This window comes from Salmo trutta, chromosome 7, assembly GCF_901001165.1.
Source record: "Salmo trutta chromosome 7, fSalTru1.1, whole genome shotgun sequence".
NCBI classification, from domain to species: Eukaryota; Metazoa; Chordata; class Actinopteri; order Salmoniformes; family Salmonidae; genus Salmo; species Salmo trutta.
Window position 1 is genome coordinate 2,872,887 of NC_042963.1, and position 20,180 is coordinate 2,893,066.

The 20,180-nt window shown below is 42.8% G+C and overlaps 1 protein-coding gene across 2 annotated transcripts in view; it reads left to right on the plus strand.

The window, feature by feature from the left end:
* The window catches only part of scaper (S-phase cyclin A-associated protein in the ER), a 133,531-nt gene that overhangs the window by 88,018 nt on the left and 25,333 nt on the right, over window positions 1–20,180 (plus strand). For both annotated transcript variants that reach the window (XM_029757625.1, XM_029757627.1), the window contains 3 exons: window positions 1,426–1,491; window positions 1,612–1,738; window positions 10,306–10,421. In XM_029757625.1, coding sequence (XP_029613485.1) covers window positions 1,426–1,491; window positions 1,612–1,738; window positions 10,306–10,421 — 309 coding nt within the window. The remainder of the gene's footprint in view (window positions 1–1,425; window positions 1,492–1,611; window positions 1,739–10,305; window positions 10,422–20,180) is intronic.

A 20,180-nucleotide genomic window follows, 5' to 3' on the forward strand; every position in this document is an offset into this window, starting at 1 on the left:
TACTTACCCTCTTGCACTTTTGCACCCCAGTATCTCTACTTGCACATTATCATCTGCACATCTATCACTCCAGTATTAATGCCAAATTGTAATTATTTTCGCCTCTAGGGCCTATTTATTGCCTACCTCCCTACTCTTCTACATTTGCACACACTGTACATAGATTTGTATTTTATTTTTATTTTGTGTTATTGACTGTACATTTGTTTGTGTAACTCTGGGTTGTTGTTTTTGTTGCACTTCTTTGCTTTATCTTGGCCAGGTCGCAGTTGTAAATGAGAACTTGTTCTCAACTGGCTTACCTGGTTAAATAAAGGTCAAATAAAATAAATAAATAGATGTTAATACATTTTTATTTACTCCAGGCCAAAAGTTTGCCCCTCTAGTTCATGTACTGCCAATGTGCAGTGATTTATAGTACACTTTAAGATCGGAAATAAGGCCATGTTAATATTTTTGGAACTGTTACAACTGCTGAAGAAGACATTGATAACGTAGTGCAAAGACTAAAAAATTAAGCACGTGAATTGATCATTTCAACGATGGTATCGAGTTTAAACTCATGCCTTTTTATATGGGAAGGTTGCCCTTGAGAGCAGACATTTCTGATTTGCTCATAGATATTTCTCTGAGTGATAAATGTTTGCTGATTTAACCTTAGAAATTGTAAACATTGATAAAACCCCATAGTCAGTTTACCTAAATCTTTTGTCTTCTCTGGAGCTACACAACCTTTTATTTCAGGGTTTAATTCTGAGCTGGATTGACATTAACAGTGTTTATAATCTATATCTAACTGATGCTAATGACTTGAGCCTTGTTCTGCCAGGACAGGTCTGGTCCTCTAGGGAGGCTCCACCTGTCCTCTTCCGGAACCTGTTAGTTTATCAGCTGCTTTGTGTCTGACTGTAGGACCTTCTTTCTGTCAGCCTGGGATCTATAATTGCTCTGAGATGCTGACTGTCTGACTGAAAGTCAGATGCTCTGTGTGCCACTAGTAGAGCCTGTCTTTGCCATGTCTGCTGGTCTAATGCCACAGAGAAAACAGTCCTAATGACCCTGTGAATCTGTGGAGGTCAAAGATTCAAAACACTGATGTCTTTGCTACCCGAGTTGGAGCATACCATTTACTATTTATATAACAATATAGTTTAACAGAACATGTGATATGCCATTTTAAAGTGATGAGGGTGGAATGTCATTATGAATTTTTAAAAGCAGTGAGGAACTATGCCCCTGTAGAATTAATACATGATTTATTTAGAGTTACTGGGGGGGGAACAGTTGACAGGCAAAATAAACACTTCGTCTTAACTTGACCTTTTTCTGTTCCTTCAGACTTTTCATCCTCCCCTGCCTTTTTACTGACCACTGGAGTACTCTTTTCCTCTTATTCAAATACTGTTTTTTATGTTCCCTCTGTAGGGCAAAGGAGTACGAGACGTCAATGGAGGCAAAGACACAAGTCCCCGACTCCCCATACAAGGCCAAGTTAGTTCCCTACTAAACATCTATACCTTCTACTTCATCTACTTAACTGTAGTGAATAGTGATGATACTGCAATTATAGATGGATGGATGACTGGACTAAACCTCTCCCCCTCTCCCTAGGCTCCAGCGTCTGGTGAAGGATTTGGTGAAGCAGCTCCAGGGCCAGGACAGCGGGCAGTGGGCCAACACCAGGGTGGCAGGCCTGGACAGAACCCTGGGAGAGATCTCCCGCATCCTGGAGAAGAAGGTAAATCACTAACACCTCTCCTCTATGTCATATAGTGCTGCTTGGGTGTTGTTCTGTCAGTGCTTAGTCAGTGTGGGTTGTGTGTGCAGTGAGTGGGGCAGTTCTCTGGACTGAAGCGTTCTGTTTGGCTGCAGCTCTCTGTCTGTCTTCCAGTGTAGAGTATCACTTACTCCCCAACTCCTTGCCCCAGGTTATTTGTAATGCAGGCCAGATTAGCTATGTCTTTTCATTGGCCACATGTTACTAATAGAGGAGCAACCCATCACTAGACAGGCAAACATTTGCATGCGTCAGAAGTATATTGTGGGTTTATACAATAACATAAGGTTTTCCTAGAAAATGTAATCCAAAGGATCTCAAATTGCAGTGGAGTATCAGGTATTTCATTGGTATTTGCTGCTTTTTTAGAAAGCTATATACTGAATGACAGTCATTGATAACAACAGTTGACTTAAGTCAATGTAATGAATGAAAGAGATCCACTGTAGATGAGACTTTGTTTGATGTTATTTTATGGAGTTGCACTGTGTTTATGAAGAGGACCTGTCACTGGGTTTATGAAGAGGACCTGTCACTGGGTTTATGAAGAGGAAAACATATAGTGACAAGCCATCATTCTTCTGCCAAGTTGCAGTTCAAGGCCTGATAAAGCACACTGTGCATGATGGTGGGTGGGAGGATAGAGAGATGATGGTGTCTGGTCATTGACAGGGGGAGGGGGGGAGGGGTGGAGAGGCAATTACTGAATTTACCCAGAGAGAGGGAGAGCGAGGTGGCAGGAGTGGCTGGCACAGCAGCACAGTGTAATGAGAGAGGAGGAGTCCAGTGTGATGGTGCTCAAGCTGTCACTAACAGGGGGACTCCTCCCATTAGCTCCATACTCTCCCTGTTGGAGGTCAGGGGTCACTGGGCCCGGAGTCCTCCCCCATTCAACACTGGGATCGCTAGGACAGACAACTCTGTGTGGTTAAAGCTCTTTACATATTTATAGTTCATTAAAACAATTGAGGAAAGCCCTATTGTGAATTCATTAGAGTTTTGTGGGTGTAGAGGGGTGGAAGAGACTTCATTCAGTATGTCTGTTAAACACATTCTTCCCCCTTAGTCCAGAGCAGAGTGAGGCCAGGGCTGAGGGGAGTGGGGTGGGCTGGCCTGTGAACCAGCCTGGGGAGCACTTCCTCCTCTAATCCCTGGACAAAGGCAAATAAATATAGTCTCTGTCAGCATGGGTGTCTGCCCCTTGAGTCACTTTAAGTCAGGATCGTTTAGATTATTTGACCTAACAAGCATATCTCGTGTTATTGACTCACCTAGATATTTGTTTTTCCTCTGCGGTATCTGATTCAGTCTCCACTTTCTCTGCTAATTCCTTGAACAACACCCGACACTCCCCTCCACGGCTGCCTCAGTCAGCCCCCCCCCCCCCCCCCCCCCCCCCCCAGTCTCCGACCCCAGCACGCCTCTCCCTCTGTGAGCACTAATGGGTTATTTTTTTGGCCAACTCAAAAGAAGTAGAGAGCTTTTTCCCTCTAAGATTTTTTTCAGGACAGTTTCTTACGTTTCTGCTCTCATACCTTGGTAATGAACTCGCATATTTACACACTGGCCCAAATTTGTTTGTCACTGCTTTCAAATAAAGGCTGGCCTTAGATGGAGAGCGTTTATGACACTTGAGGGACTGTCAGAAACACTGTGGTCTAAGAGCTGAAGAGTGGAGACTGTATTTACATTTTCATTTGCCAGCTGTCATGGGCTGGTTGATCTCCCCTTCATGACTAACCGTTGGCTTGTTCTACCTGGGATGTGGAGATGGGGGAATAGGGCAACAGAGTAACAAAAACATCGGGCCTCAAGGAGCCTGCCTGAAGTTGACAGATGTAGCCAAGATTAGCAGTGTCCGAATGTTGTGAAATACCAAGGTTATATTTTGTATTCCTGCACACTGAATGCAATACTAACCTAAGCCTAGTATACTGGTCTTGTAGCTGAAAATCATACTTTTCTCTAAATTCCTCATCCCTTTGGAGGGTTTTCTTTGTTCCACCTGGCTTAGATTGGGAGTGTTAGTGTGTCATAGATCCACTTTCCCCAAATGTTTGTTTTAATGAGCTTGTCAGATGAGACTAGGAGGACCAAACTGACAGGAAGTGTGTCAGGAAGCTTATTATTATTCCTCAATAGTCTGGTCCATGGCTATAAGTGCTCACATTAAGCATTCAAATTGATGAGGTTAATTGTTATTTCACATCCAGGTTAATAATACACTCTTACTTTTGTAAAGAAATTGCAGATTTTGTGAAGATTAGTACCATTTTTGTAAATTCTTTGGCTAAGGGTTATAGTCCAGTGACTTTCAATGCTATTGTTGGCTTACCCCTATACAAGAAGTGTTAAGATTTGAATCATAAGTGTTGTTGTTATTTAATCTAGTCTTGACAGCTATTGAACAGAGGCTGTGATTTACTGTGTCGCCAAACCTTAACCCATCTGAAATTCTTTAGTTATTACGTTAACTACATATTTTACTACAATAAATGAATAGGTAGAGTAGACTAAAGTTGGCCAGAATATGATCCATTCACATGACCTGCTCTTGAATAGGCCCTATTGTATGAAAATAACCCTCTTATTATGAGTTCGGAAGGAGTTATATTATTTATCAAACAAACAAGCTTTTGTGTTGTTGCTGCCAAAGTATGTCATAAAGTCAGGGAAATCATTTAATTTGACTGTCTTTGTTTCTCCGAAGTACCTACATGTTTCTTACCTAACCAGGACAGGTTTGCTGGAAGACTATGAACATGCCCTTTAATATTTGAGTTGATGTTTCCAGGATGGCTTACTTTTTGTAACTTTAACTGGGGTCAAACATTGAAATCCCTCTGTGTTGTAGTTCCTCCATAGGCTGTCTGGTTTCTGTGGTGTCTGATTTTGCGCCTCAGTACAGGGTTTGCATTAGCCGGTATTTTGTTTTTATCCCCCCCCCAATAATGCTTTTTATTCATTGATGGAAATACCAGTCAATGTGCTCCAACTTCAAAGGCAAATATACTTCATAGGCTAATAAATCCTCAAACTGCTGGGAAATTAGTCTCGGCTGTGTTTCTATTTTTACTCACGCAAAAGACACGCATAAGGGACTTCAGCTAAGTGCACCCCGACTGGGAAAAATTGGTGAAGATTGTGTTGATTATCCCTGTTTCCAGTGTGCCTTCTGAGAGGGGATTTTTTTTCTCCAAAACATCTTAAAGATGGCCTCACGATCGCGCCATTTTGAGGACCAAGTAAAGGGGCTGATGCGCCGTCCCAAGCTGCTCCAAGGAGTTGGAGAGTTTTGACTTCCCAACAGCAGCGGTTCACTTTGAGCAGGCCAAGGTCTACCTCAAACGCAAGTAAATTAGAGGAAAGTGTTTGTGAGGCCCAGTCCTAGCAGTTCTGCGGCCACCCCAGGCCAGAGCAAGATATGCCGCCCGTGTCATGTGTAGTATAAAGATTTGGAAGGGATTGGTAGAGTAATGATGTGTATCATGCACAGTTGGTGAATTTCAGTTGAGCTTATTCAGTAGCACTTGGTAACTAAACATCATTGTCAACTATTCATATTGCAGAGAAACTATGTTGCAATAATTAGGCAGCCAGCTGCCTATAGTAGGAAATAGAGTTCTCAGTAAGCCACGTATATCACAGATGGCACGAGTCACGACCCCAGGATAGTTGAAATTATAATAAACATATTTATTAGCATCATCAATTAGAAAATGGGGAGATATGATTTGAGCTTTAGGAACAAGTGCTTTAAATGTAGGGCTCATTTTACAGCATTGTAAAATAAGCTTTCTCTCAATTAACCAGCCTTAACGAATTTCATTTATTTACATCTTTTTACATATTTACAATTTGTTTGTCCAACATTAGTTTTCTAATTTCTTCATTTTGTGGCTCCCTGCAGCAGGGGTATACAAATCTTACCCTACAAGGTCCGGGGCCTGCTGTTTTTTTGTTCTACCTGATAATGAATTGCACCTAATCAGTCCCTGATTAGACAGGAACAGTGAAAAAAAAGTAGTGGAACTGGCTTTGAGGTTGAGTTTGAGGGGCCCCAGAGGGTCCTCTTTCCTCTGCTGTGGTGCTGAATCGCAGAGGGAGTGGGGTGGGCCGGCACGGTCATGGCTAGAAGGGATCCAGCTTTTGTCAAATTAACAAATGTATCTAACCCATTTCGCTAAACCCGCAATAACATCTGCTAAGCACGTGTATGTGACCAATAAGATTTGATTTTGATTTGACCTTTTTCTCCTAACCTGTTACGTTCTTCTCCTAACCTGCTACGAAAAGTCAAATCTGACGTTAATTTAACAAAACTGGGCCCTTCTAGCCGTGACCGGCCGGCCCTGGTGTTCGTAGACAGCCATGTTTTGTTATTTATTAGGCCTAATTAAAATGTTTATGCCTAAGCTAATTAAATTAGAGACCTACATTTAATTTGAAAACAGCTGTTTTTTGTAATTTATTAAAAATGTAATGCAAATAGCCTATAGGACAGGTCGTTCGCAAATTATATTATACTATATTATATTTTTATATTATATTTTTCATATTATATGTTTTACTTTTGACTGTGTAAGCGACTAGTTCTTCTACGCTAAATGTTTGTTTCTTTTTTTAAATGACATTGACTAGCCTCACTAGTCTAATGAATCTCCATTTTATAAAATAAACTCACCCAGTATTGTTTCTCATTTAAAATAAACTCACCCAGTATTGTTTTTCATTTAAAATAAACTCACCCAGTATTGTTTCTCATTTTAAAATAAACTCACCCACTATTGTTTCTAATTTTAAAATAAACTCACCCACTATTGTTTCCCATTTAAAATAAACTCGCCCAGTATTGTTTCCCATTTAAAATAAACTCACCCAGTATTGTTTCTCATTTTAAAATAAACTCACCCACTATTGTTTCCCATTTAAAATAAACTCGCCCAGTATTGTTTCCCATTTAAAATAAACTCACCCAGTATTGTTTCTCATTTAAAATAAACTCACCCAGTATTGTTTCTCATTTAAAATAAACTCACCCAGTATTGTTTCTCATTTAAAATAAACTCACCCAGTATTGTTTCTCATTTAAAATAAACTCACCCACTATTGTTTCTCATTTAAAATAAACTCACCCACTATTGTTTCTCATTTACAGTCTCTCAACCAATCATCCTACTTTAGTGTACCAAACAGCATGCCATTACACCCTTTCAATATACAAGCTCTTACTCAGTCTCTAAATGTTTACTCCAGCAGTCTTGTTGTGGTTTATCACTCCTCCCATACATGTAGATGCTGGTTTAGACTACTGAACAAAATGGAGACTTTGTTTACTCCTCACAGGCTTTCTTTGCAAGTGTATATGTTAGTCGGGGTCCAAGATGAAATGCATGTATGGGGGTGTGTCTGCCCTACTCGCTCCGTCTGTAATATTGTTTGGGGCAGCCAGTTTGAGGCCAAAGACTGATTGACAAAGGGGCTGTCCTGTGTCACACCTTTTAATGAACTCCCAGCCAGTTGTTCCCCAGCGGCTGTTGGTGGGGCCAGAGGATCAGGGCTTTCCCCTCCATTTCCCCTCCTCCTTTCTTTATGTATCTAATTAAAGTGGCTAGTGGGAGGTGACTACAAAGAGCTGTCCGGCTGGCCCTCCCTACCTCCCTTTCTCCCGCTTCTCTCCGCAGTGCCACAGGAATTAACAGCTGCCAGCCTTCTGATTAGCTGGGGTAGTAATGGTCAGCAGGAGTAATAATTGGGTAAGATTCCTTCAGCTGTATAATTCATGTTGGACTCGACTGTCTCTGGCCTGCCCCCTCGCGTTTCCTCATGTCTTCAGTCATGTTGGGGGTTTCTCTTTAGAAGAAATGTACCCCTCGTCCTATTACACTGTCACCAGAGTGTCTAGCAGGCAGGGAGTGACAGGACACAGACAGATCACACACTGCTCCATAGGAACATGGAATGGAGGATTGGTGCTAAGCTAGATGTGGCTTGTTGAAAAGATGTATCAAATCCAGATGTTGTAACCGTGGCTTTGGAACCAGAAGCCTGTTGGCTGTAATCAACATATGGCAACAATAGATACAGTAGTTACTATAGTTACTACAGCACACGTCCTATGGAGATCTCACCTTAAGGTTGTTGTACAGTTCCCAGTGTATTTCAATGGGTTATTTAATGACGTTTCTATGTGTAACTCACAGTAAGTGTACCTGAAGAAGTCCCTACCAGAGGGTTCTGTTTAACATGGCGTGTAATTCGGCTGTTATTGCAATTTGCTCTCTTTAGTTCTTTCAATTTAAAAGTTATTCTTCATTGATCGGGAACAAGACGGCCTATTATTCCTGCTCTGCTTTACTGCCATCCACAGTACTGAGCCAGCGGAGTGTAAGGCTGTACATCCTAGATAGGAAGGGAAAGGGGGATACCTACCTAGTCAGTTGCGCAACTGAATGCATTCAACCGAAACGTGAGGAACACCACAGAGGTCCACTCACTGATTACTATGCTGGTTCCTGCACCAAAAACACCAATATCTGATAGTGTATCTCTACACCAGCAGATGGGTCCTGTCTGGTAAGGATGGCATGGGTATTGCAGATGTAGACCACCTGAAGATGTTGGCTAAAATGATTGGAGGTTAATTATCTCCTTCCTTTGTTTCCATTGTCACAGCAGATCTATCTGTCAACAGGCCAAGACCGATGCAGCCAAACCGTCCCAGTCTGGCTTTACCGTCAGACAGCCAGAGCTGGGCAGGTCCTAGTTAACCCCTTTAAAAGACCATTTGATAAGACACCATGAAAGAGCTGCCTTTTCTCATTTAGCCCAGAAGCTTTTAGATGGCTGTGTTGATGGGTGAGTTAAGAGTGGGTTAAACCCAGCTCAGTGCTTGAGACCATATCGATGGAAACCGTTGGTAACCTACACAAAGGAGGTTGTTCTCTTATAAACAGCACTCAACCACACACATGGGCAGATTGGACCATGGTAGAGATTTCCATAATCCTCACTGCACATCATACGTAGGGCCTCTGGTGTTTTTTCAGTGTGTTGGTCCAAATCCCTTAACCCTAGCAGAGTTCAGTGTTTTTTGTCACCGGATCCTGCTGACTTGTGCCTTGGCAGTCTGTGTGAGTGACAGGTGAAGAGCTTATATATCATTTTGCAAAGCGCTTCCTCAATGTGTTCAGGCTTGTTGGCAACCCCTTCATCCGTGGAACTAAAACACAGGGGAGTGCCTGGATTTGAAGGCTGTCACACTACCTGGGAGACAGTGACCTCATTAGGTGAAGGAGGGACCCCCAGTGTACCTCCATGCTTGGTGTGGTGAGGTATGACTGTCCCCCGGCTGCTCCCTCTGTGAGGAAAGCCTTCCATCAGCACCCACTCCTCCCCTGGAACCCCTATCCTCCCGGTCGACCCAGGCACTAACATGTCTGATAGCAGCCGCTTGCTCTGGGCTTTGGAGCTGTTGATTTATTGGACTGTGTAGCTGCAGCAGCATCTGACCCAATGCCAAGAGCTCTGACTCTTATCCTCTCCTTGCAACAGGGCAGGGCCCTCTTATTAAGGGCTGTTTGGTCTTAGATCTATGGACTGCTGTATTGACACTGTATTGTGTTAGACTAAACATGTTTGTTTAATGATGGTTTCAAGGCGCATTCTACTATACCTTTTAAAACTGCAATATGTAACTATTTGGGCGACCCGACCAAATTCACATAGAAATGTGAGTTATAGAGCTGTCATTCTTATTGACAGCAAGTCTAAGAAGCGGTGGATATGTTCTATGTGCTCTATTTCTATGCTTCCCATGCTCAAGTTGTTTTTGCGTCTTTTGCTTTCATTTTTTGTAGACCAGCTTCAAACAGTTAAATACAATATTTTTGGTTCTAGAAAATATATTTCACATCGGTTTAGATTACAATGATTCTCTACACTATACGTTGTTTTGTCACACAAACTGAAATTAGGCAACCTATTAGAATATTAGCAACCAGGAAATGGCGGAGCGATTTTTGCATATTGCACCTTTTTTAAATGCAGTGTGCTAGGCTCAGCTGGGTGCACTTCCTCTGTCAGAGTTGTAGCTCGTTTTATATTGGAATAAATAAATAGTAAATTCAGAATGTATCTAATACTCTTATCTTGATTGATGATTTTTTTTAGTAGTTTTTGTTTGATTTCTCTGTTCTCTACTTTTGTACAGTCTCTCCTCGGCGTGTGTTTGTGAGCACAGACCACCCTGGTGGTGTGTGTGTGTGTGTGTGTGTGTGTGTGTGTGGAGGTCTGCAGAGTAGCTGTCCTACATTGAGACTTGGCTGGACTGTAGTGGGGGTGGAACGCTGGGGTTGTGCACTTTTGAGATTTAACAGGAATGCTTTGGGGATCACTTTGTTTCAGATTTCATTCCCAACTGGGAGGTGAGGAAAAGAGAAGCTGGGTCCATACTGAGAGTAACGTGATACCTTGGTCCGTCCAGCTCCCTGTTACCTGAATGTGGTTCTTGTTCTCTCTCTCTACAGAACAATGCAGATCAAGTGGCGTTCCAGGTAGGCGGGGGACTCTCTGCTCTGGAACAGATTCTGCTGGTAGTCACTGCAGCCTCCACCCCCACCGCAGTCCCACGCATTCCAATCAAGTGAGTACCAGCTTTTACAGTCAAATACAGCTCACCTCCTCTCCAAACGCACTGTCTTTTGATACTCTCTATTCATATTAGAGGGTTTTACACAAACTATGTGGTTGCTGCTTGTGGCTCTGAAAGGGTCATGGTCATTGGTCAACTCTCTGTCACCTCTGCTGAGACAGCCATGAGGAAGTGTACATTTCAATTACTCTGTTGTTTTTGGATAGAACGACCTTGTTCCCCATACAATACGACTTCATTAATCCATTGAAATGGACATTTTGTATTTTTGCTGTGTTCTTATTTAATTCCAACCCCCCCTGACACCACACATACACCCCAATAGGCTAGAAACAGCACAGGGTCATCCGCAGAGCAGCACCCACGGAGCAAGTTAGTCTCATTTAGTCTTCACAACCAGCATACGATATCCTGGCCTAGTGCTACTCTCATGGCCTCATGAGCCAGCGTTTCACTGTCCGGCGTCCGACCCGACCTCCACTGAAAAACCATGAGCCTTTTCAGCTGCTGTGCACAGCCTCTAAAGACATGGTCCACACTCAGACTGTCCTCTCCCTGACCTCAGTGACAGCTCTCCTCTGTTTACAATTGGAGATGTGAGGTAACCTCAGCCTTTCCTTTTATTTCTCTGTTTATAGTGCTCGCATCTCAATAAATATCCTAAATGGATCATGAATAATAATGCACCATTTAAAAAAAAAAAAAGATGGGGATTATATTTTGGTCATCTATTTTGTATTCATTCTTTTCTGTTGATCTACAGAAAGGCCGTGTGTCTAATCCATCAGACGGACTCTGTCATGGTTTTGAGTTGTGGGTCTGGAGTTAGCGTGGCCTGCCAGTAGATAACCTCAGAGAGACCGCCATTCTCACAACACTGGAACTCTAATGGACTGGAATGGACTCTCTCCTTCACTTATTAGCATTTACTGTTTCCCAAACCTCCACTAATGGACAAACGTTACTTGTATTTAGAATGCTTTTACGTATGGCCATTCGTGTTTATCGATTTTTTAAAAACATTTTACTTCCTCAATCACTAATCCTAGAGAATTTGAAGCAGACTTCAGTATTGTGAGGAATTTGATTAACTTAAATGCGGGGAGAGGTTTCTACTTGTAGGTAGCTAGGAGTCTTTTGCTCACAATTGGACTGTTTTTGCTTGTTGGAGCTGAAGACCATACACACACTGTTGTTCCTATGCTTTGAGAGTTCCACTTGACATACAGTGCATTCGGAAAGTATGCAGACCCCTTGACTTTTTCCACATTTTGTTACGTTACAGCCTTATTCTAAATTGGATTAAATAAATGTTTTTCCTCGTCAATCTACACACAATATCCTAAAATTACAAAACGAAAAAAGGTTTTTAGAAATATTTGCAAATGTATTTAAAAAAATGTTTCCTTAGTTACGTAAGTATTCAGACACTTTGCTATGAGACTCGAAATTGAGCTCAGGTGCATCCTGTTTCTATTGATCATCCTTGAGATGTTTCTACAACTTGATTGGAGACCACCTGTGGTAAATTCAATTGATAGGACATGATTTGGAAAGGCACACACCTTTTATATAGAAGGGTCCCACAGTTGACAAAACCAAGCCATGAGGTCGAAGGAATTGTCCGTAGAGCACCGAGACAGGATTGTGTCGAAGCACAGTTCTGGGGCAGGGTACCAAAACATTTCTGACAGAGTCTCAGAGTTCCTCTTTAGATATGGAAGAACCTTCCAGAAGGACAGCCATCTCTGCAGCACTTCACCAATCAGGCCTTTATGGTAGAGTGGCCGAACGGAAGCCACTCCTCAGTAAAAGGCACATGACAGCCTCTTGGAGTTTGCCAAAAGGCACCTAAAGAGTCTCAGACTATAAGAAACAAGATTCTCTGGTCTGATGAAATCAAGATTGAACTATTTGGCCTGAAAGCTAAGCGTCACATCTGGAGGACACCTGGCACCATCTCTGTGGTGACAGCATCATGCCGTGGGGATGTTTTTCAGCAGCAGGGACTGGGAGACTAGTCAGGATCAAGGGAAAGATGAATGGAGCAAAGTACAGAGATCCTTGATGAAAACCTGCTCCAGAGCGCTCAGGACCTCAGACTGGGGCGAAGGTTCACCTTCCAACAGGACAATGACCCTAAGCACACAGCCAAGACAACGCTGTAGTGGCTTCGGGACAAGTCTCAATGTCCTTGAGTGACCTAACCAGAGCCCGGACTTGAACCCAATCGAACATCTCTGGAGAGACATGAAAATAGCTGTGCAGCAACGCTCCCCATCCAACCTGACAGAGCTTGAGAGGATCTGCAGAGAAGAAGGGGAGAAACCCCCCAAATACAAATGTGCCAAGCTTAGCGTCATACCCAGGTAGACTCTAGGCTGTAATCACTGCCAAAGGTACTTCAACAAAGTCCTGAGTAAAGGGCCTGAATACTTATGTAAATGTGATATTTCTGTTTTTTTGTCATTATGGGATTTTGTGTGTAGATTGATTGAGGGGGGGGACTATATTAATTTAGAATAAGGCTGTAACGTAACAAAATGTGGAAAAAGTCAAGGGGTCTGAGTACTTTCTGAATGCACTGTAACTATGAAGAGGTGTATAAGATCAGAGCAGGGCTTCCGTTAGGAACATGTGGTGACGGACAGTTGAGAAATGTACCGGACTCATATGCATTGGGTGCATAAGCTGATTAGGGCGTCCACCCACGGTGCTCAGAATGACAGAAATCACATTTAGTATATGGTCATTCATATTAACAGAACCTGCGAGTTGAGAACGCAACAGTGGGCGGTACTTCTTACCCAATTCTGATGTGCACTTTGAACGTGTTAGAATAACTGTCTGCGCTTTTCCTCTGCCAACAAGACGAGTAATGAACAGCAAAATCACTAGCCTATGTCAATCTACTATAGTAGAATAGTTTAAGCTACCTATTCTGTTGGTCAGCTTGTGGAGAAAGAAATAGCCTATTCCAAACAGACTCTGGGAAAGTTGTGGGATGCTGGAACCCTAATTCATACAACCAGTGTGCCTAGGCTATGTAAAAACTCATTTAAAAAGCAATGAGTCTGATGCAACAGATCAGAACGTTTAGCTTCAAACGTTGATAAACTATTATTTCTTGACATTATAAGTGCCGCAATGCACACTAGGCAGTAGACTACGCGCAAATGTTCGTTCCTTAATACAATTAGCAGGAAAACGGCACTGCACATGCGAGCGGTTTCCTGTGACAGTGATGAAAATATCCCTAGAAATGTAGGAGAGGAGAGCTAATGGGCTACTTTGAATCATGGTATTAATGTATTAAACGTTCAGGTTTAAAACAATTACTGCTTCCAGCTCATTGCATAGTGGTGCGTGACGCGCTGCTGAAGCCTGCCTTCCGTTGCCGTTTCAATGCCGCGTTCAAAACAACTGGGATCTCGGAAATCTCCTTCTGTGTGTTCAAGACAACACAAGCTCCTACTGGGAAAAATAGTTTTGAATGGGCTCTGTATCTGTATGCTGTAGGCCTATGTGTGTGATAAATAAGATACAATACACGGCCAATTTAATTCCACTGAATTATGCAAATATCCTATAGATAAGCATGCCCGGTCAAATGTATTTAGATTGACTGGTATTTCCATCAATGAATATGCTAAAAAGTATTATTTTACAATGGGATTTTTTCTTCTTCTCCCAGACAATTGGCCGGCGCCAATTTTATCTATCGGCTTCTCTATTTTTTTATCGCCCAAAAGCCGGTTATTACCAGCTAACGCAAACCATGGATCAGACGTACCTCTACAGAACAGCTTGTCCAATCCAGAGCTGAAGTGTGCAATGTCTAGTGATAATGGAATGGCCTCCCAGTTACCTTCTTTCAGTACTCAATTACTTACTACCTTGTCTGAACATGTTGAGGAGAACTTCTCCAGAGTTTCTATAAATATGCATAAGACTGAGGACAAGTCCAATACACCATGGAGGGGCGACTCACTCCTTTGTAATCACAATTAGGAATGTTAGGATGCAACTAAAGAAAAGCTCAAGAAATTAGTCCAGTTCTTGGTATGTATTTCACTTGATATATATGAATCAGTAGTATTATACTTTTAACAGTATTTAGTGACCGTATTCATGATGTTGCCGATGGCAAAACATGCGACGTGTTGCCAGGTCCTTTCTGGACAGCTGAATGGTCTAACCAGCACCTATGGTGTTTGTTGGTATTGATTGGCTCAGGTTGTGATAGGTTGGCTGTCTATAGACCGTCTCTGTGTGCTCTCTGTCGTCTGTGCTGTAGAGTAGAAGGCCTGGGGTTGTTGCTATGCCCCTGAGTGCTATGAACTAGGGTCTGAACCTGGGATAACCCTCCTCCAGAGCATATCAATCCAGCCCCTCAGACACACCCAGACCACACTCAATGTAGTCCTGTGCCTGGTTAAACACGTATTACTCCACCCATATTCTATAAACACACACATTTACAAAATAGGAAAGGTAAGGGAGTCAAGTCGGGTCAAGGGAAGGGAATATTGAGAGCTTACAGGGGTGATGAGATACAACACAAGGACATGGTCTGTCTGTCCACTAATCACTATTGCTCATCTGGATGGCGTAATGGGCAGTGTCTGTGAGACAGACGCTAACCACAGCGCTCGCTACATTATCTGTTTACAGTAATGCTGCCGTATTGATCGCCTCCTCTCAGATAAGCCGAGTGATTTACAAAAAAGTCAACTGCAGAGTTGGAGATGCTCGGGCAATATTACCCCACTGGGAGGCCCACTCCACCTCGTTACCATTACATTAATGAGCTAATTCCTCAGTGAGGCTCTGCTAATGTCTCTGTGTAACCCTGTGGCCGCTGGATCCATGTCTAGACTAGCAGAGCAACAACTCTCATTAACATGAATATAGCAGTTTGTCGAATATATCAAAGATGTTAACGTGGCAAGTCAGCCATAAACTATATTTACTTGCATGTGAAAATGAACCTTAATTGGTCTGCACCTGGAGAGTCATTTTGTAGTTTTGAAAATCGTTGAATCTAAATAATAATAAATAAATAATCTCTTCCTAGTAAAGTTGTGTATTCCAATCTTAACGTGAGAGACTATTGCTAAAAATCCTTCAATGGATGTATATTTTTGTATTGGAACAGTGCAAGTGTGTGCTCTGTGTGCTCCTGAGTGGAGAGTGTTGTGTTCCCTAGGGGAGGAGGGGGAGAGCTGTCTAAAACAAGCTGTAAATGATCCCAGATCCTCACCAGGCATCACCTCTGCTCTGCTCTGCTCTCTCTGCCTCTGGAGACTCTTATCTTCAGTGTCACTATTAGTATATGGTGAGGAAAATGTTTTGCCCCAGGCTGGAGGTGTGGATTAGGTGGGGGCTAAACTGAGGTGTCGTTCTGACCCCGTTTTTTAAAAACTTTATCAGCACATCCTTCCTCGCTTTGGGGGAATCACTGTGTGATTTGATTAGCAAAAGCAAAGTTTCCATATCACTACTTTAACAAATCCAACACTTCTCAGATGTGTTAAGGAAAGATGGATGGTTTCTTCAACCTTGTGTCAACTACTGTTTTTATGGGACATGTCCCTGTGTCTCCCAGAAGGGGTCACTGGGGAGTAGAGAGGGGGAGAGAGATGGGACTGGTGTCCCAGTGATATCTGGGCTCAGCACCAGAGCCTGTCAGCATATGGGCCCCTCTCTGGGGCTGCTGGAGTATAACTCAGAGAGAAGAGAAGACAAGCCAGCGTTAGACCAGACAGACTGGCCCATCTGAAGGGCTGAAGAGCCAGTCGTATAACTTTGAGTTGAATTTTAGAGAATCGTTTATTCCTTTAGAGTAGGGAGAAGAGACAATTCAATATGACTGTGGTTGTGGTATCCATTTTATCTAAGTGATAAGTGGAACAGGGGCCCCTTCTAGTTTTAGAGAGACGTCTTAACAGTGCAGTGGCACTGCTGTGCTAGGACACTGCATGTTAAAACACTATTGTAGTTGACCACCTCTGTCACATTACTGAGTGTATCCTGTGAAATCAAAGCTGCTACCTGTGGTTTCCTTTCAGGATGTCGTTATAGGGTACGAGTGAGTGAGTGAGTGTGTGCTTGCATGTGTGTGTGATGCGTGACGGCTCATCAAATTTCTCCCAGTTTATACCCAGCCGGTGTGGCATGACAGGCAGAATGGACATCTTGGAAGCACTCAGTGTATCAGAAAGATCAACAGGAGAATCAAATGAAATGCCATTTAGATAGCAGTGAATTAAGGGATTGTTTGACGGTACCAGGAAATGGATTTGCTCCTCACCTTGTGTTTTGGCTTACACCATGCCCAAACCAGACGCGCGCAAATTGATTTTGTCCCCCCACACCAAACGCGATCACGACACACAGGTTGAAATATCAAACAAACTCTGAACCAATTATATTCATTTGGGGACAGGTCGAAAAGCACTAAACATTTATGGCAATTTAGCTAGTTAGCTTGCAGTTGCTAGCTAATTTGTCCTATTTAGCTAGCTCGCTGTTGCTAGCTAATTTGTCCTGGGATATAAACATTGAGTTGTTCTTTTACCTGAAATGCACAAGGTCCTCTACTCCAACAATTAATCCACACACAAAACGGGTAACAAAATCTTTTCTAGTCATCTCTCCTCCTTCCAGGATTTTTCTTCTTTGGACTTTAGATGGCGATTGGCAGCCAACCTTCATAATAAGGTGTATTACCATGACCGACTGACCTCGGTTCATCTTTCAATCACCCACGTGGGTATAACCAATGAGGAGATGGCACTTGGGTATCTGCTCCTATAAACCAATGAGGAGATTGGAGAGGCAGGACTTGCACCGCGTTCAGCGTCACAAATGGAACAGACTTCTATTTTAGCGCTTGGCAACGCAGACGTTAGTTGGCGCGCGTGAGCAATGTGGGTGCAGTGATTGAATAACATGTATGTGTAAATTCATTTTGCAACATGAGTGGTGTGGTCAGCATGTTAGGATTTGATTTCATTCCCTGAACACACATTTTCTTTGTTAAAAAGCAGGGATTCAACCTGATCTGGAAGTTGATCAGATTTCTGCAGCATTGCCATGGTCAGGCCTTACTGGGCACATAGGAAAAGCCCAGGGACATTGGGAAACGTGAGCTTGAGGTTCAGGTGGAACGATCTCCTGCTTGATAACCCAGTGACAAAAAGCATAAAGAGTCTTTTACATGGTTGATGTCCTGTTGTCTTTGCAAGATGGGAAGTGCTAGACTTCTGAAAATTGGAAACATATATCTGTAAGGGGAGTCTACTTGGTATTGTCCCAGTACCCTAAACTATTATGCTGTTTCTGTTGTTTATGTCACTAAGAAAATACTGTTAAATACTCTTGAGCCCTAAGTGTCTCCTGGGGTATTTGGGCAGTACTATACTATGTGGGGGTGGGGAAGATCCTGACCTTCGCTTTAATTTTCCCTTCCAAGCCGTCTGTCTATCAGCCCCTGGGATACTCTATGGATTCTGGGATGGTTTAAACTTAAGAGTTTTAATTCAGCCACAGAGGTCAGTGACACTCCCAATCCCCCAGCCGTTATGTCCGAGCCGGTCGGCCACCCAGTGTGATCCCCACAGGGCTGCATGGTGTAGGGCTGTCCCAGGTCAAGGTGTTCTCCAGTCAGTGTGTCTCTAGTCTATCTAGCACTCTACACTTGTACATGTGTGAAATAGGACAAATATAAATACCCACCAAATAATTATGATTGTTATTATTACAGTAACTCCTAGCCTAAGATCGCTGTGTGTCTATGGCCTCATCAGGCCAGTAGGGTGATCAGCTCTGCTGTGGCTGGCTGACTGGGGTTAAGCAGTTTACAGTAGGTGAGGAGATTACATTGCTAATTATCTACATCTCTCTAGGCTTCTTCCTCTTCTCTCTCGATCTCGTGCTTGGGCTCTCTCTCTACCTCGTTCTCTATACAACCTGTCAGTATGGGCCAGCAGTGGAACCTAATCCCGCGTCTACAAGATAAGGCTTCATTATTCTCAGATTAACAAAGTGCCCGTTGTGTCTCCTGCTGGGTTAAGCCTGGCAGGTGGAGCAGGCACCAAATGATGGGGTCCAGCAGTGGGCGTGGCACGCGGTCAAATGGGCAGCCCAGAGCTATTTAGGTGGAGGAATGCTGCCTGTTAGGATGGATTGGCACTCGTGGGTCAACCAACACTATCTACATACTGCACGGTAACACGAGACGGACTAGCGTGGCACTTTACTAAATTGCTCCTCAAAATCATTGAGCCTGTCGTTCGAGGGGGCACAGCAACAGCGATTCCAGGAGACTGGATGATATCAGGTGTCATGCTAATCACGCCGATTTAGGTGGGAGGGAGCTGAAGACAGATCACTGAGATTGCTCATTGTATGAGCTGCTGTAAGGACATTATTCAAACGTGCCTTTGACATTCTCGCCATTTGTTTAAAGAGGGCTTAAGACATGCCTGATTATCTGTGTTACAAAGCAATTGCATGCTCATTACATGAGCAATTGACTGAGTCGATTGTGAGAAGTCGGTAGGATGTTCATAACTTCAGATCTGACTGTTTGGTTGAGTGTGTGTGGTGATTCGAATTAGAATGGAATGGATTCCTAGACTAAAATCATCATTATAAACTGGGTGGTTCGAGCCCTGAATGCTAATTGGCTGACAGCCGTGGTATACCAGCCGTGGTATATGTCATACCCGTATACCATGGGTACGACAAAACATTTGAATTTCCTGCTCTAATTATGTTGGTAACCAGTCGATTAATAGCAATAAGGCATTGCTTCGTGCCTAACAGCCCTTAGCCGTGGTTTATTGGCCATATAGCACACCTCCTTGGGCCTTATTGCTTAAATATACACAGAACAAAAATATAAACGCAATATGTAACGTGTTGGTCCTATGTTTCATGAGCAAGGTACTAAGGAGTATTTCTGTCTGTAGTAAAGCTGTAGGAACAACTCATTCTGATTGGCTGGGCCTGGCTCCCCAGTGGCCCAGTCATGTGAAATCCATAGATTAGGGCCTAATGAGTTTATTTAAATTGACTGATTTCATTATATGTTATATAAATTATAATTCAGTAAAATCTTTGAAATTGTTGCATTTATATTTTTATTCAGAATAATATCATTCATAATATATTATCCTCTATCAAATGAAATGCATGTTCTACGTAAGATGGAAAATGGTCTGCATACATTTGATATGTTGACATTTAAATGTGCCTTTAGATCCGTCTCTGTCCTATGGGTTTGTGAAGAGAATGGAAGCAGTCGACAGCTGTTTTTCTCTCTAATAAGATTAAAGAAATGAGGGATGTGCCCTTTAATCTGCTGGTTAAGAGTGGCAGCCACCTGGGGACTGGCCTGTCCCCCCCCCAACTCCCAACATGGATAATGACATTCTGGGTAGGGCAGCCTCCACTTACGCATGGAGTAAAACCAGGGTGCTATGGTTGACAGGTAATTATAGAAACATTGTGAAGATGGTGTTTGCCTAATCCATTTCGGGCTTTGCTTTTGTAGCCTATTATTTACAAGTTATTTAATAAATATTGACCTTCCCTTTTTTGTCATGTTATCATTCATCTTCCATTTAGTAGTCTGTGTTTTAGGACTGCTCTCTTGCTCCCTCTCCTCATCATTTCTATGTCTTATAGATTTCCGAGGCCTTTTCATGTAGTACGATGTCAGTGCTGTAACAGGATCAGCCC